We start from the raw sequence: 17,500 nt of genomic DNA, 5'->3' as shown, positions 1-17,500 counted from the left end.
TGTGTGTGTGTGTGTGTGTTTCCGTGCAGCCTGTTCCTCAGGTGAGTTGTGTGTGTCTGTGATTTGTTTGGATCAGCGTTTTTACCTGACTCTTACCGAACACATCGCGGGGCAGGAGATCTGCTTTGAAGTTTACACGAGAATCTACGTCAAAAACACCACATTTCACTCCTCCCTTCAGAGTGAAAAAGAGGAGAAGAGAGAGAGAGAGAGAGAGAGAGGGAGAGAGAAGGAGAGGGAGAGAGAGACAGAGACAGAGAGAGAGAGAGAGCAGAAGCTCTTCCTATTCAAATCCCCTCTTCACAGTGCGGTCACCGCAAGCAGTGGACCTCCACACGACCAAGCCATCGCTTCTCTCAGCCTGGTTAACACGGGTATGACCGCACCGCTCGGTCCCACTCAACCTGTCCCTGATGCTGACCAAAATCAAAGCGCTCCAGTGTCTCCAATCCACCACCACCCCCCTCCCTTCCCCTCCCCTCCCACCCCCGCAGTATCGTTATCATCAAAAGCGTTGATCTGACGGGAGACAGAAGGTGAGTTAGAGATGGCGGAGGGACGCCCGGGACGTACCGAGGTGTAGAGGTAGCCCTCGCTGTTCATGCCAATGTAGAGACCGGTCTTAGTGCTCTGGATGGCCACTATCCGCAAACCCACAGGAATCAAGTTGAACAGCACTGAAAGAGAGACATGTACAGAGAGAGAGAGAGAGAGAGAGAATCAGGAATCAGGTCATTCTGATATATGATAGACTGAGCTATTAACAAACACTTACCAGTCTCAAGGGCTGGTAGTGTGCAGACAGAGAACTACTGGTGTAGATGGATAGGGTCTTATATGTATGTATTTGTGTGCATGTGCAAGTGTGTGTGAGTGTGTGTGTGTGTGTGTCAGAGTGAGACAGCAAGAGAGAGAGAAATCGAGAGCGTCTGTTCTTACTCCTTTGTAAAAACATAGCCTAAGATCATTCGAAATTTCGTGGCGATCTTCAGTCGTTCATTCTTTAAGGCTGGGGGGGGGGGGATATTTTTCAAAAGAAAGACGATTTTCCTCACGTCAATTAAGGCCTAAAACCGACAATAGACAGACAGCCGCAGAAATGCCCAAATTAGCACAGACCTAGCTAATCCGCTCTCACACGTGGGGAAGTGTCAGACAAAATCTACTTATATTCAGTCTCTGGTAGAAACCTAAACCCGTCGGCCATAGAAAAAGAGATTTTCGCGTTTCTCCTCGGCGGAAATTTTTTCGTGCCTTGGTGGAAATTCGTCGTGACATTTGCACGCTGTGTTTATTCGTAAAGCGCGGCCCCGGTGAAATTAAATGCGCGGTGTCTATTTTGGTGAATGTTTACACGAGGCCCGCGGCGAATTCCCGGAACGGTTAGAAATTCTGAGTGACGTGTTGACTTTAGCGGTATTGACAATTTGCCTGCGGGCGAAGGGGGGCTCCGGCAGGAACCACGCAGATTCAGGCCTCTCCCCCTGGAGTCTAATGACAGCAGTCTCTGGGACGGGACAGGAACCTTGAGTGAACCACCCCGCTCTGTAACTCTCTCTGATTTATGTCTGGACATTTTTGTTTGTTTGTTTGGTGCATGGTAAAGAGGACATCTTAACTACGAGCTGCTTTAATTAAATATCACCTCTGACTCGCTCCTCTGTGTGAGGGAGCCACAGAAATGAGAGCAGGTAGAGCATTTGGCCGTGATGTTTTTTTTTTTTTTTTTTGGTTTGGGTTTTTTTTTTTGTCTCTGTGCCCATTGCGCTCTCTCTCTCTGTCTCTCTCTCCCTGTCTCTCTCTCTCTTGTTCTCTCTCTCTCTCTCTCTCCCTCTCACTCTCTCTCTCTCTCTCTCTCTCTCCCTGTCTCTCCCTGTCTCTCTCTCGTTCTCTCTCTCTCTCTCCCTGTCTCTCTCTCTCTCTCTCTCTCTCTCTCTCTCCCTCCCTGTCTCTCCCTATCTCTCTCTCGTTCTCTCTCTCTCTCTCCCTGTCTCTCTCTCGTTCTCTCTCTCTCTCTTGTTCTCTCTCTCTCTCTCTCTCCCTCTCACTCTCTCTCTCTCTCTCTTTCTCTCTCTCCCTCTCACTCTCTCTCTCTCTCTCTCTCCCTGTCTCTCTCTCTCTTGTTCTCTTTCTCTCTCTCTCTCTCTCTCTTGCGCCTGCTCACTCTGTCTTCACATTTACTTGGTGAATCGATCTTTGTGTCTCTGCTGTATGGCTTTGCAAATGAGGCATGTCAAGAAAGAGAGAGCTAAGGACAAATAGGACTCATTCGCATGCACATGTACCCACACACACGCACACACACACACATGTCTGCAAAAACAAAGGCATGTACACATGTTTATGCACACACACACACACACACACACACACACATACACACAAACCACTAAAAACAATTACTCTACGTTTGCCTTCAAAGCAGACAGCCAGATAGATAGATAGATAGATAGATAGATAGACAGACAGACAGACAGACAGACAGACAGACAGTCTGTATAACCAATCAGTCATCTACCTCTCTGTCTGTATAACCAATCAGTCTTCTACCCCTCTGTCTGTATAACCAATCAGTCCTCTACCTCTCTGTCTGTATAACCAATCAGTCTTCTACCCCTCTGTCTGTATAACCAATCAGTCCTCTACCCCTCTGTCTGTATAACCAATCAGTCCTCGACCCCTCTGTCTGTATAACCAATCAGTCCTCTACCCCTCTGTCTGTATAACCAATCAGTCCTCTACCCCTCTGTCTGTATAACCAATCAGTCCTCTACCCCTCTGTCTGTATAACCAATCAGTCCTCTACCCCTCTGTCTGTATAACCAATCAGTCCTCTACCCCTCTGTCTGTATAACCAATCAGTCCTCTACCCCTCTGTCTGTATAACCAATCAGTCCTCGACCCCTCTGTCTGTATAACCAATCAGTCCTCTACCCCCTCTGTCTGTATAACCAATCAGTCCTCTACCCCTCTGTCTGTATAACCAATCAGTCCTCTACCCCTCTGTCTGTATAACCAATCAGTCCTCTACCCCTCTGTCTGTATAACCAATCAGTCCTCTACCCCTCTGTCTGTATAACCAATCAGGCTTCTACCCCTCTGTCTGTATAACCAGTCCATTTTTCCCTCGCCCCTCTCTCTCTCTCTTTTATTATTTCTGTACCTTTTTAAGATGTTTGGTGCAGTAGAGAGGGGGCCAGATTAATTAGTCTTTTGAGTGTAAGAGAAAAAGAGAAAGGGAGAGAGAGAGAGAGAGAGAGAGAGAGAGATGGAAAGACGAAATTAATTGAGGGCCTGCAATCGTTTAAATGATGAGTAAACGAGAAGAAAGGAAGGGAGGGATGCAGAGAGTGAAGGAGGACACACACACACACACACACACACACACACACACATATACTGAGCTATCTACTGGCCATGAGAGAGTTTTTACTGGCAACGTCTCCATTAGATCAATATGAGCGAGTGACTCTTGCTTTAAAGTAAACCTGGTTTGTGTGCGAGAGCTGCAGGGGTTATTGCTCTTTATCGTAATTGAAGACATTCGTGATGAATCTCCACGTCAGTACACACCGCTCCGACGTCACACACACAACAACTGCAATTATGATTCCCGGCAGTGACGTCAGGACCGGTTCTGTAAAACAACATCACGGTCTGTGGATAGCCATCATATAAATGTTTATGTGTGTGTGTGTGTGTGTGTGCGTTTGTGGTGTGCGTGTGTATTAAGCCTCCACACTTCCACAGTCGCATGACATTCAAAGCTCTTCTCCTCTGAAACCAGCTGTCTGTCTGTCTGTCTGTCTGTCTCACTGTCTGTCTCTCTGTCTGGGCTCATCACCAGGGACGCGCGACAACAGGCGACAACCTTCACCCTGCTGTGGCATCCTGCCATCTGCACTCGGCATTCTGGGAGATGAATGGAGGGTAGGAAAGTTCAAAACAGGTCAAAGTACCTTAGGTTGTCATCTTTTCTCTCCTTTCCCTCGTTCTACAGCCCTTCTTTTTTTCGCCTGCTTTCTCTCTTTGCTCGATTACTTCTTTTCTTAAGGTTTTCTTCTCTCTTCAGCTCAGCAGCTACACTTTCTTTTTAGCAGCGTGTTTCCGAATGTACCCCTTTTCTCCTCTTTCTTCTCTTCAAATGTCTCTCTAAACTGCACTGTCTCACCCTTCCTTTCTTGTGTCTCTTCTTTCATCTGCGGCATTACGGACATTTCATGACTCTTAATTCCTCTAAAGCCTTCCGAATTTTTACGAGATTCTCCCTTTTTCTCCTTCTCTCTCTCTCTCTTTCTTTTTCTCTCTTTCTCTCTCTGATTCATTCTTTCTTTGAGGAGAGGCTGCAGGTCAATGAGAGATTAGTGTAGTTTGCCCTCAGTGCCTCAGAAAAACCCGAGTTTTAGTTTAGTTCGTTTTTGGTTTTTTTCTTTGAGTTAAACGAAAAAGGCTGTGAGGGAACTTGGCCTTGAGATTTTAAGTCAGTCAAACGTTTCATCTTCTCTGGTGTGTGTGTGTGTGTGCTGTACAAGAAGAGACCCGAATGCTTACAACGCTCATGGTTTTTCATGTGTTGCACTAATCTGTCTGTGTGTCCGGAGAGAAATTAACTTCTCGTCCAGATGGAGATTTCCGGAACAATCCTGTTCAGTTCCCCGCTGGATTTACCTCATCTGACCCGATCTTCTCTTTTTAATGCCTCTGTTTCCTCTTCCTCTGTTTCTTGTCCACTTTTCACCTCAGCTGTCAAGACGAATGTCTTCACAATCCTATCTCTCTCTCTCTCTCTCTCTATCAGTAAGTGCTTTCCTCAGATCTGTGCCATCTCTCACTTTCCCAAACATGCACGCACACACACACACACACACACACACACACACTCTGAAAGTGACCCTCACACTTATATTCTCAAACATGCACAATAAGACATCACACACTCCTCTCTCTCTCTCTCTCTCTCTCTCTCTTCTTTCGGTAAACCTATAACACGGGACAACTCTTCTCCCTCACGAGGTGCAGGTATGAGATGGTGCCATGCTGTCTGCATTCGTGCCCTCCTGTCTGAGGGGGGGGGTTACACTCTGTGATTGAGCATCAGCGTGGCGCAAGCTGTTCCTCTGGCACGTTCAACCCCCTCCCCCCCCCTCGCCCCCCAACCCCATCCTACAGCCCCACCTGCCAATCCACCCCCCCCCTCCTCCTCTGTACCCATCATCTGTAGTTATGGGATATGACTGCCAACTGTTCCACAGTAGAAGGAACACTGTCTCGTCCTAAAGTGCTGATATCAGTGACGCGGGTCAGAGGTCGAGGCATCCTGTAGTCGCCGCGTTTCCAGGGGACCGAGGGGTCCGTGGGGCCGCAGGGGATCGATAAGACGGACCGGCTTTAGTAAAATGAGCAATTAACTGGCAGGGACCAGCAACCGCAATGTGTAACGTGCCTGGAAGCTGGCCAAGCCCACTGAGGGCCTGTGGCCAACGCTAGCCTCTGGATTTAACTGTCGAAAAGAGAGAGAGAGAGAGAGAGAGAGAGATGGAGAGAAGGAGAGAGGGAGAGTTTATGTTGCTATTCAGTGTCCTTTAAACAAGTTCAACGGTCATTTGTCCTTTTCAAAATATTGAAATATTGTATATGTGTGTGTGTGTCGCTGCATGTTTGAAAGGTTTTCATTTCTGTATTCGGCTTTAATTTGTTGATAAGATTGATACGAGGCGCTGCCTCTAACTAACCCGTCGTGAATCCTGACTGAACGCCAACCATCGAAAAAAAAAAAGAAAAAGAGAGAGACAGAAAAGAACCTCACGCTGCGTGAGGTGGTGTAGGGTGAGAGAGGCTCTGTGCCAAAGAGTAATAAAACACAGAGGAAAACTGGCCTACACAAATACAGAGGACACCAGAAACAGAACAAGAGGTATAGAGAGAGAGGGTGAAAGAGAGAGAGTGAGGGAGAGAGCGAGGGAGATGGAATGAGGGAGAGAGAGGGAGTGAAACAGAGAGAGAGAGAGAGAGAGAGAGGGAGAGAGACAGATGAATGAGAGAGAGAGAAAGAGAGAGACGGAATGAGAGAAAGAGAGGGAAAGAGACAGATGAATGAGAGGGAGGGAGAGAGAGAGAGAGAGAGAGAAAGGTCAAGAGGAGAGACATAATAATGACGAACACATTCTGACAGGTGGCTTCGGAAATCTGGCCGTAACTCACAGGTACCCAGCGCTGGCAGGTGGGTGGCATGCGGTCACATTTTGCCAGGGAGGGGAGCACGCGGCTTTCGGGGGTTAGAAAAGCTGCTTTATATAGAGCAGAGAGAGTGGAGAGAGGGAGAGGAGAGGGCGAAAACTCTCTCAGTAAAAAGCAGTAGCCAGATATGAATCTCACTGTTGCCTTTTTAATTATTTATAATCACGCTGTGAATGCTGCTGAACTAGCCCTTTTTGGGGGGAAGGTGTGTGGAGGGGGGGGCACTGATTTTTAGCATATTCCGCAGCAAAGCGCATAATTAGGACCAGGCCTGACACCCCCCTGCCCCCCCTGCTGAACCAAAGAGAGGTCAGGTCACCAAAACATACACTTTGACCTCTGGGGAAACACAGGGTGAGAGACAGGAAAGAGAGATGCAATCACTGAATCACTGACTTCTTAGGTCTCAAATGTGTGTGTGTGTGTGTGTGTGTGTGTGTATTTACATATGTTTGCAGGTCTGCACATGTTAGTGCACATATATGTTTGCATGTGTGCATCTTATGTTTGTGTTTTATTCTCTATGTCCTGAATGTAAACATTTACACAGTGGACTGATATTCAGCTGCAGAAACCCAGACAGCAAACACATTCTCTCCCTCTATTAACTATCCATAAACAGAGCAACAATAGATTTCTACTACTACTACCACTACTACTACTACTGCTATTACTACTACCACTACAACTACTACTACTACCACTACTACTACTACCACTACTACTACTACTACTACTATTACGATGGTTTACTTGTATTATACCTTTTAAACACACAGTTTACAAAGAGCTTTACAAAGTGTAATCATCCATTATAGATCATATCAGCAAAACTGTCTTTCTCCCTTCTCATCTATCGTTCGATATGGAGACAAATACAAGTCCTGAAATGATGGATGGATGGATGGATGGATGGAAAGAAGGATTCTCTTTGAGCTAATATAACAGGATTCATCTAATGTAGTCTAACATCACCCTGAACCTCGAGAAACACGCTGAAGTGAGCTTCAGTGTAGAGCGGGCCACTCATTCACGTCATGGTGCGCTGACACAATAAGCTTGTCCTGATGGTAAAGAAGAGGGCAGTCAAGGCTAGTGTGAGTCACCTGCTCTGTTTGGGGTTTTGCATTGTGTAAGAGCCGTGTTCATATTTAAAGCACTTGAAAAGTCCTTTCAGCTCCCAGACATGTCTTAAGAGTGAAATGAAATGTGAAAATCTGGTGGGTAAAAAAACAAAACAAAACAAAAAGCAGGCTCGCACAGACACGCAAACAAACACACACACACACGCACACGCACACGCACACACACACACACACACACGCACGCACACACACACACACTACTTACAGAAGGAGCTGCTTTCGTCCTTTGTGCCGTCCATGGTGCCATCTGGTAACATCTGGAGGTAGAAGCCGTGTCGACAGTACAGACGCGTGACAATGCCTTTCAGCTGAGGCTCTGTGAGGAGTCAGACAGAGAGAGACAGAGAGAGAGAGAGAGAGAGAGAAAAGAGAAAGAGAGAGAAAGAGAGACAGACAGACAGACAGACAGACAGAGAAACAGAGAGACAAAGAGAGAGAGAGAGAGAGAGAGAGAGAGAGAGAGAGAGTGTTTGTTGAGGGACAGTGGGAAGTCACAGTGGTTGAGGAATCAGTCCGTACTTTGATGTATGTTGGGCTGAGCTACTGGAATATGCAGTCAGCAGTCTCACAGGCAGTCTGCAGACACACACACACACACACACACACTTGTTAAGATTGATGGGGCCTTGTGTGTGAGCATGTGTGTGTGTGTGTGTGTGTAGATCATAAAAGATGGATCGCATGTGAGACCAGATGCTTCATTTTACAATAGGGCGGTTAGAGCAATGGCAAAAACGCATGAAGTGAAGTACAACTTTCCCATTCTTCTGAAAGTTTAATGACTGGAGCCATGCCTAAGACTCGACGGACAAGAGACAAACGACCCCCCCCCCCCCTTCGCACAAATACCGTGGGAAGTTACAAAGTTTTTTGTCGACTTCACTGGAGTTTAGTTTCTCGGGGTGAAAGTAAAGTTGATCTAATGCTTTGGCCATTTCTCTTTTTCTTTTTTTTTCTTTTCTTTTCTTTTGTAACGTCTGTCTCTCTCTCTCTCTCTCTCTAGCGCCAGACAAAACAAGAAGGACAGAGGCCATTGTCTGAACTTGAAAACGACTCTAAATTTTTAACTGCGGTCCCCCCACAGAAATGAGAGAGTGAAATTGCAGAGGAGGTAAATGCTATGCTACAAAAAAAAAAAAACAAAAAAACTAATGGGTTGAATCTAATATGCATGAGCCCACGGTCTGAGTCCCAACTGCTAATAAAACTGGCGTGTGCTCTTTCACAGAAGGAGAGAAGAAGAGAAAGACAGAGTAAAGAGAGAGAGAGAGAGAGAGAGAGAGAGAGCGAGAGAGCGAGAAAGAGAAAACAAATAAAAGGCAAGGAAAAGTTACATCTGTATTTGAATAGTAGCACTGTACTGATAGAATACTAGCTTTGAAGGTTATTGCACAAACAAATTGTTCAGTTACGCATCAGCCACAGTGTCTGATAAGAAGAGATTTACGAAAACCAAGCTGATCGCGGGCCAAAACAAACACACACACACACACACACACACACACACACACTCACGCACACACAAAAACATGTTCTCTCTCGCACACACATATACACACGCACACGCACACACACACACACACACAAAAACATGTTCTCTCTCACACACACATACAAACACATGCACGCGTGCACACACATACACACGCACACACACACACACACACACTCACACACATACAAAAACATGTTCTCTCTCTCACACACACACACACACACACACACACACACACACTCCTGGTGCACAAGGTGTACAGATTTGTTATTGGCCAGTATAGAAGTGCTGATGGGAGCAGAGGATGTTTTTTGAGAGCTGAGCCAGGAGGAAGAGGAAGCCCACTGAGCCTTCATCAAGGTTCTAAAAAGACGCTCTGACTGCGAGCTGGAGCGAGCAGCGGCCGCTCTATCAGATTTGGCCCTCCTCATGACAGGAGGACGGGGGGCCTGGAGAGGACAGGGCGAGCAAGAGCTGTCAAACTTTCCCCTCCTCTCTCTCTCTCTCTCTCTCTCTCTCTCTCTCTGTTTTTCTTTCTCATATTCAACTGGGCGGAAAACTACTCACTCACACTGATCGAAGCCCTGGTTAAGACTCCGCGGTGTTAAGAAACGAGGTCACTCTTAAACGAGAGGATGAAAGGGGGGGGGGGGGGGCGGCGGTGACGCCCCGTTCCTTCGCCATTCCGAACGCGGACGTTTCCCGGACACTTTTCTTTTTTTTCCTTTTCCATTATGGAGCTTTCAGCTCAAACTTCACCAGCCAATGGTCTGCCTTTGCTTCTCTGATTGACAGGCGACAAAGCGATAAGGGTAGAACGCGCCAGGATGCGTTGGGCTGCAGTGTCGGGTTTATGGAAGAGCTCTTTCGATTGTGTGTCTGAGGAGAGACGGGCATTTTGGTATTGGAAATGAGCCGGAAGGTTCCGGCCGATGCAGTTTTGGTCGCTCTCTCCTCAGGGCCAGCCCGGGGGTGTTGACGGGTTGACATCTGACTTTTACAAAGCGCCTCTGGGCCAGTGTTTGGGGGACATTATAATGAGCGGCTATGTCAATCTCGGGTCTCGACGTCCTGTCAAGGTTCTGTGCTTACTTTGTTACCAGAAACGGAAATTTGGATCCTCTGAGGAGCCGTAGGCCCCGTTTCATTACTGTGTACTGTGCACTGAGTCCAAAAATCTTCCTAAACGTCTCTAAAGTGGTCTTTAAATGACTTTGAAAGTTTAATTTGTCAAAACGGACCTCGTTAACGTTTTTGCTCTTCTGTTCCCGTTGGATCTAATCTGTAGAATTAGAATCCTGTCGTTCTTTGACAGAAGATGGACAGTATTGCCTTGTTTACTTTATCGAGCATGGTCAGCATTGTACCAGCGCCACTGCCTTGTACCTGCCCGTACCTGAAAGGGGAACAGGGCTCGGTGGATATCTTTTCCAGGTGCTTCTGCTTTGACACACGGGGCTGTTTAAAATCTATTGGACGTAACCGGAGAGACGCAGCACCGATGGCGGGCAAGCTGCCTAGGAAAACAGTTGTTGCTTCCTGATGCAGTCTGTGTGTGTGTGTGTGTGTGTGTGTGTGTGTGCGTGTGTGTATGTGTGCGTGTGTGGCGGTGGGTGGGAGGTTGACTTGAGTGACCTGAGTCTCATTTACTCGTCTGTTTTGCAGATCTGGGCATTTTGAAAAAGACTGGCAAACCACCAGGCCTCTGCCATTTAGATACAGCATTGTTTTACAATCTTCCCTATTCTCTCTCTCTCTTTCTCTCTCTCTCTCGCTCTCTCTCTCGCTCTCTCTCGCTCTCTCTCCCCTGTATGTAAAACACTGCAGAATAGTGTGAGTATTCACTACAGTGCAGCCGTATCGATCGGTCTGGAGGTTAGGCACTCTGAGACCAAACACCCCATCCGTGCTAGGGCCACAGTCTGCAGGAAAAAAATCACCGTCAGAAACAGAAGTCTGTGTGTTCATGTGTGTGTGTGTGTGTGTGTGCGTGTGTGTGTGTGTGTCTGTCTGTCTGTCAGCGTGTGTGTCGTGAGATCACGTTGGGGGTTAATCCAAGCTGTCAACCCCTGAGCTCTCGATAAAAATTTCCGCAAAACCCAGTAATCCACAGGGGGACGAGTCTCCCTCTTCAAGTCTCTCTTCAGCCAACCCAGGGGTCAGTTTGTATATTTGCTGTATAACACTATGTATCAACCAATCAGCCGGGGATATCTGAGCGACTCTTTTTTCTTTCCTTACTACAAGAGATACTGGGAGCAACAGAGATAAACTGAGAGGGCAGAGAGAGAGAGAGAGAGAGAGAGAGAGAGAGAGACAGATTTAGACCAACAAAGAGATGTGGGGGGGGGGGGGGGTGATAGAGAGAGGTACACACTTTCCGTGTTTTACACAGGGCGTCAATAAAGCACTCAAGCATGATAATGCTAAACAAAACCCTGTTTATCTGGAGAAATAAAAAAAAGACCTTGCAGCTATTTCACCTCGTGAACGGGGAGAGACAGAGGGAGATGGAAAGAGAAGAAAAAAAAAAGACAGAAAACAATCCCGCTGATAAGCACATAAACCCTGTGAACAAATCGATGATGCTCACAGAGCCACTGAGGGAGTCACAGAAAGTGCAGATGCTGTTTGTGTTGCCTGTGATGCTACTGCTAATGCTAGCATTGCGCTAATGGAATCAGTCCAGTCAACAGGGTCAGCAAAATAAATATCTACAGAATCACCTTCATCAGAATCACTGACATGAATCTTTTAAGATTTTGTCTTCTGTTTTACAATGAAAATAAACACAGTTAATAAAGTAGAATTTGTTTTTTCTGTGAACTCAACAATACTCATCGATATCCAGTGCTTAGTAAGTTAATTATTTAATTTGCCACTTAGCAAATTATTAAAAGAATAACTACTCTTACTTTTCCCCAACAGTCAACCGCAGCAACTGAAGTTCTCACCCCTGAAAAGAACAGTCAACCACAACAGCCGAAGTTCTCACCCCTGAAAAGAACAGTCAACCACAACAGCCAAAGTTTTCGCCCTGAAAAGAACAGCCAACCACAACAGCCGAAGTTTTCACCCCTGAAAAGAACAGCCAACCACAACGGCAGAAGTTTTCGCCCTGAAAAGAACAGCCAACCACAACAGCCGAAGTTTTCACCCCTGAAAAGAACAGCCAACCACAACAGCCCTAGTTTTCACCCCTGAAAAGTACAGCCAACCACAACGGCAGAAGTTTTCATCCCTGAAAAGTACAGTCAACCACAACAGCCGAAGTTTTCACCCCTGAAAAGAACTGAGGTTAGGCCAACCAAGCTGTCCGTTCTTTCAAGACACAAACCCTAAAAATGCCAACAACTGTACATAAACAACCATAATTTATGTCTCTTTTCCCGTCAACAGCATGATCTTACAGGTGTATCTTCAACTTTGAGTGAGGTGTGCGGCAACCCCCCCCCCCCCCCCCCCAAAAAAAACGACAAGAGAGAACAACCTGTGCCCTAATGTGACTGAGAGTAATGGCGAGAGAGAGAGAAAGAGAGAGAGAGAGAGAGAGAGAAAGAAAGAGAGCCTTTCTCGCTAATGGCAATATTTAGTAGGACGATCAATCATTTCATTCCTGGTGAAAAGTCCCATCCCTCACTATCCTGGATCGTAGGGGCGAGAAGCATTTTAAAAAAGAAACTGTCGGCGCCGCACGGAGCTTTTAGGAAAATCAATAATAATTTATCACGAAACTACGGCGGACAGCTGGTTTATAAGCCATCTATTAACGTGTAATAAACTGAGATAGTTGAGATTCACAAGCTTTTTCCGAACGTATTAGGTTTTACTGTTGAAGATTTTATCAGTTGCTATTAAGTTTATGACCAAAAGCTGATTCAGTGGTGCTGGTATTCTCCCATGCATTATTTTACTGCCCGCCGACAAGGCACATATGCTGAATCTTTTTGACTCTCTGATTGGTTGGTAATAAGTGAATGTTGGCCAATGGGAAGTGTTTGAAGCTTTGTCTGTGGAACTTTAGGAGCTGAGGGAGGAGTTGTCAAGTTACAGGGCCAGAGAAAGATGAAGTGGACTTTGTTGAGGCTGTTAAGAGTCCTCTGTGTAGTGTCCATCTTCACAACCCACAGCAAACAGAGAGTATAACATCTATTTCACACTGACACCTTCTGTGTACGCCCCCTTAACCCTACCCACTGTTCTCTAACACACGCGTATTCGCATACACAGAAGGAGAAAGAGAGAGAGAGGCTGACAGAGAGAGAGAGAGAATGAGAGAAAGAAAGAACGAAAGAAAGAAAGAAAGAAAGAAAGAAAGAAAGAAAGAAAGGGAGGGGAGTAGGAGAGATCGTTGCTAAAAGTAATGGGAGTGAGGTGTGTTTAAGATTAATTAAAGCTGGAGTGATTAAGTTTTTTTTTTCCCCTTCAGGCGCAATGATTTGGATCAAAACAGGGGAATGATTAAAGAGCGAGAGCGAGTGAGAGAGAGAGAGCGAGAGAGATTGGTCTGATAGAACATGCCGGTCAGACAAACGAACAATGGAGATAAAATGAGGTGATGATAGGATTGTAAATAGAAAGATGGAAGAAAAAAGGAGAATAGCTTTGCTTTGGAAATAAAGGGATGGCTCCCTTTAGAATGAAGGGGAGAGGGAGGAGGATATGAAGAGGTTGAAAAACGGTGTGAGGGTTTCCATTACCGACCCTTCACGGCCGTTAATTACATTAACGATCTCTTGAACAAAGACTAGAACTCTGGCCCAAACCCAAAACCCGACAGGCTCTGTGCGTGTGCATGTTTGTACTACATGTGTGTGTGTGTGTGTGTGTGTGTTTGTGTTTGTGAGAGAGAACGAACGCTGAAGCGAGTGTGTGAGACATGACTTTTAAGAGGCCTCAAGTGGCACATTCTCGCCAACCTATAATTTTTTAAGTGATAGAAGAGAGAGGTAGAAAGACAGAGAGAGAGAGAGAGAGAGAGAGAGAGAGAGAGAGAGAGAGAGAGACTGACAGACAGACAGACAGACATCTTGTAATGAGAGTCAAAAATTTGCATTTGCTTTTTATTTGCATGTAGGCTACCCATAGCTTTGACAGTCTATTGCTTAGCAACACAATAGAGAACAAACTCTCTCTCTCCCTCTCTCTCTCTCTCTCTCTCTCTCTCTCTCTTACTCTCTCTCTCTCTCCCTCTCTCTCTCTCTCTCTCCCTCTCCCTCCCTCTCTCTCTCTCTCTTTCTCTGTCTTTCTCTCTCTCTCTCTCTCTTCGACAGCAGTAGTGAGGTGACCTATCAAAAACGAATACCCACATGCCCGACTGTTCCTCTTGAGAACAAGACGGAACCCAGTTTCCTCTTTCTTTTGGTCTATCTCCTCCCCCCATCCTCCCATTCTGCTCTAATAACAGACAGACTCATCTGTTATGACATGGAGCAACCCAGAAACCTCCATTAGAAACCTCTGAGCAAATTTCACTGCAATTACTCAAACTAATACCTCTACTATTTTAGAGACACAATGAAATCAAGATTACATATGTACACACACACACACACACACACACACACACACACACACTTATTACTCAGTTTGACAGCATTCCGAAAAATGTCAATATTCGACATTCATGTTATGATATGTTGGTCTCATTATTGTGTAAAGTGTCACTCAAACAGCCATGTGAAAAGTGATTATTCCTCAAATTAACCCAGATCCTAGACTTAAGTGTTTAACAGAACAGAAGTGGTTAACTTAAGTGTTTAACAGAACTTAAACTTAACTTTTTCATGCAATAGTTTTTTGTTGTATTTCTGAGCAAAATGACATCTCTGACCTCTTGCTGTTGAAGAAAGCCAGATCTGAGAAGTAGTGACCTCTAAAGGACGGTGTGTTGAATTGCAATCATGTCAAATATTGACATTTTCCCTCCAAAATATGTTGTGTATTGATGTTTGTCCGCACATCAATATTTTTTCGTCTATTTTCAGACGCCGGGTGCCATACAGACGACAGAGATGGATGGGACGAGGTGCATCATTGTTCAGTTGGTTCGTTTTTACATCGTAACCTTCACATGGACATTGCTACTAGCCACATATTGTGTGTGTGTGTGTGTGTGTGTGTGTGTGTCTGAGCAACAATCATTCTTAATTAATCTCCCAGGATATCAGTCAAAGGTTATAGCGATGGCTGTTCCAGAAAAAGTTCCAGAACTTTTTTCTACCGTTAACAGCTGAGACCCAGGATGAGAAACATCTGAGACCAAAGGAGAACGACATGAGACAAAAAGAAAGGAGTACAGCAGAGCAGGGAGCAACCTGTTGGCTGTGCCTACATATCAAGTGTCTGTTTTATTTACAGGACCCATAAGGAGAGAGAGAGAGAGAGAGAGAGAGAGAGAAGGAGAGAAGGAGAGAGGGAGGTAATTAGCTGGTGTGAGGGTGAGAGAGTTGTCCTTTTCATCACAGCTTCACCAGACACTCTCTCCTCCTCCTCCACCTCCCAAAGTGCTGAGCTGGCCATTCTTTCCATCTCTCCCTCCCTCCCTCCCTCCATCCCTCTTTTTCTCTCTCTCTCTCCCTCTCTCTCTCTCTCTATCCTTCTCTCCCTCACGTACATTGAGTTGAAGCCACAGCAGTGGGACATGGACACAATGCTAATCAGGTGTCCTGGTGAAAACACTCCCAACCTTCTCTCTCTCTCTCTCTCTCTCTCTCTCTCTCGCTCTCTCTCTCTCTCTCTCTCTCTCTTTCTCACTCTCTCTCCCTGTCAGAAGTCAGAAGAGAAAAGACCAGGAAATATACATTGTGCCTGGCTAATTTCAGGTGTTATAAAAGAAAACAGAATTTTGTATCTCTATTACCTCTTTTCCTCCTCTGCGACCTCCTTTTTTTTTACCCTTTCACAAGTAAAAACCTCAAGTGCACTCGGGAAATCATACGTCAGTTGTACAACTTAAAACACTCAAAAAAAAACCTTCACTGTGCTGTTCTTACGCAGCTACTAAGAAAATACAAGAACTCTCATCAATGTGAAAGACCCAGAAACTTCACTGTGTATCTGTGTGTGTGTGTGTGTGTGTGTGGGGGGGGGGGGGGTATATATCCGTGTGTGTGTGTGTATGTGTGTGTGTGTATATCCATGTGTGTGTATGTGTGTAGGCTCGGTCTGTTAGCCGGACTCACTCTGACTATGTTAATTACCCAGTGTGGGGTGATCCGACAGTACTGCTGGGAATGTCGGAGTGTTCCTGTCTCCGTGGTGACGGGGTTGACCACATGATCTCTACCTCCCTCTGGTCTCAGGGGAAACCAGGATGTCTTCTCCTCTCTCTGTGTGCTGGATAGCTACCAGATATCTCAAACTGCTCAGACAGGGGCTGACCCGTCTGGTTCCCTCTCTCTCTCTCTCTCTCTCTCTCTCTCTCTCTGTCTCTCCTTTTCATGTTCTCATTTTTTTCTCTCAAAAGTGCCCAATTTCTTTCTTTCTTTCTTTCTCTCTTTCTTTCTCTCTCTCTCTCTTTCAGATCTCCATATCACATCTTGGCACTTAACTCTCCTACTCTCTTAAAGTGTAATCATATCCTTTACACCATAGGTTGGCGATCTAATCTCATGCATGAATAATTCTTAATTAATCTGATTGGTTGGGTTTTTCCCTCTGTCACCTCTAACCCAATCACTCGCTCGTCTTGTCAAGGCAAGTTTGCGGTCTCCTCCAGTGCTAACACAGCAGAAAAAAACCTCCAATCTTGGTCAATCCCTCGCTTTTTTGCCTACAGCTGGGACTCCAGTCTGGCGTAATTAACAAGAATATGCAAATTACATTAAAAAAAAAAAAGAAAGAAAGAAAAATAAGAGGAAGAAAGTCCAGTAAATAATCTAGCAACTTCCCATTTTTGTCTGTCAGCTGTAATGCCAAGCGAAACTTGACCACTCAGCCAGATATTACACTGTGTGTGTGTGTGTGTGTGTGTGTGTGTGTGTGTGTGTGTGTGTGTGTATGTGTGTGTGTGTGTATGAGAGTGTGTATGAGAGTGTGTGTGTGAGTGTGTGAGAGTGCGAAAGAGAGAGTTTTCTTGTTCATTATCGCCCTCTTTCTCTCTCTCTCTCTCTCTCTCTCTCTCTGGCTCACAGTGTGGAGTATAATTACCAGAAAAGTCTTTACTCATCCACAGAGGGTGAGAGCTCAATCGGCAACCAACACACAAAGGTGCCCCCCCCCCTCCCCCAACCCCCACCCCTCTCTGTCTCTCTCTGTCTCTCTCTTTCACACTCCCCTCTGTGGTGATCCATTCCTTGCTGTCACGTTTGCATTGACTCTGGGGTAAAACACGGAGGAGGTAACGGGTTGCCAGATGGTGGACTGACCACACAGGCAAGGATCGTGGGCTTTCCATGGGTTTCTGTCTTGTTCTGGATCGAGAACACGCCAAATAAGAGGGGTTTTTGGGATGTTCACAGAAATCTGGCAACCCCCTGCACATGAACTGGCTGGAAGTTTGGCTCTCCTAGTAAGCGTAAGGGTAAAGATAATGAGAATCGTCATAATAATTATTACACTCATGCAGGTCTGGGGGAAAAACACAACTAATTGCTTCTCTCTGTCCCCTTGGGTTTAGTCA

General features: G+C 45.8%; 1 protein-coding gene across 1 annotated transcript in view; it reads right to left on the bottom strand.

Annotated features, from left to right (window-relative positions):
- The window catches only part of fgf11a (fibroblast growth factor 11a), a 41,967-nt gene that overhangs the window by 9,570 nt on the left and 14,897 nt on the right, over positions 1-17,500 (bottom strand). The window contains exons 2-3 of the mRNA XM_030780010.1: positions 7,588-7,698; positions 574-677 (exon numbers count right to left, since the gene is read on the bottom strand). Coding sequence (XP_030635870.1) covers positions 574-677; positions 7,588-7,698 — 215 coding nt within the window. The remainder of the gene's footprint in view (positions 1-573; positions 678-7,587; positions 7,699-17,500) is intronic.

Source organism: Chanos chanos, chromosome 7 (assembly GCF_902362185.1).
Source record: "Chanos chanos chromosome 7, fChaCha1.1, whole genome shotgun sequence".
Lineage (NCBI taxonomy): Eukaryota > Metazoa > Chordata > Actinopteri > Gonorynchiformes > Chanidae > Chanos > Chanos chanos.
This window is presented reverse-complemented; position numbering and strand designations above follow the sequence as displayed.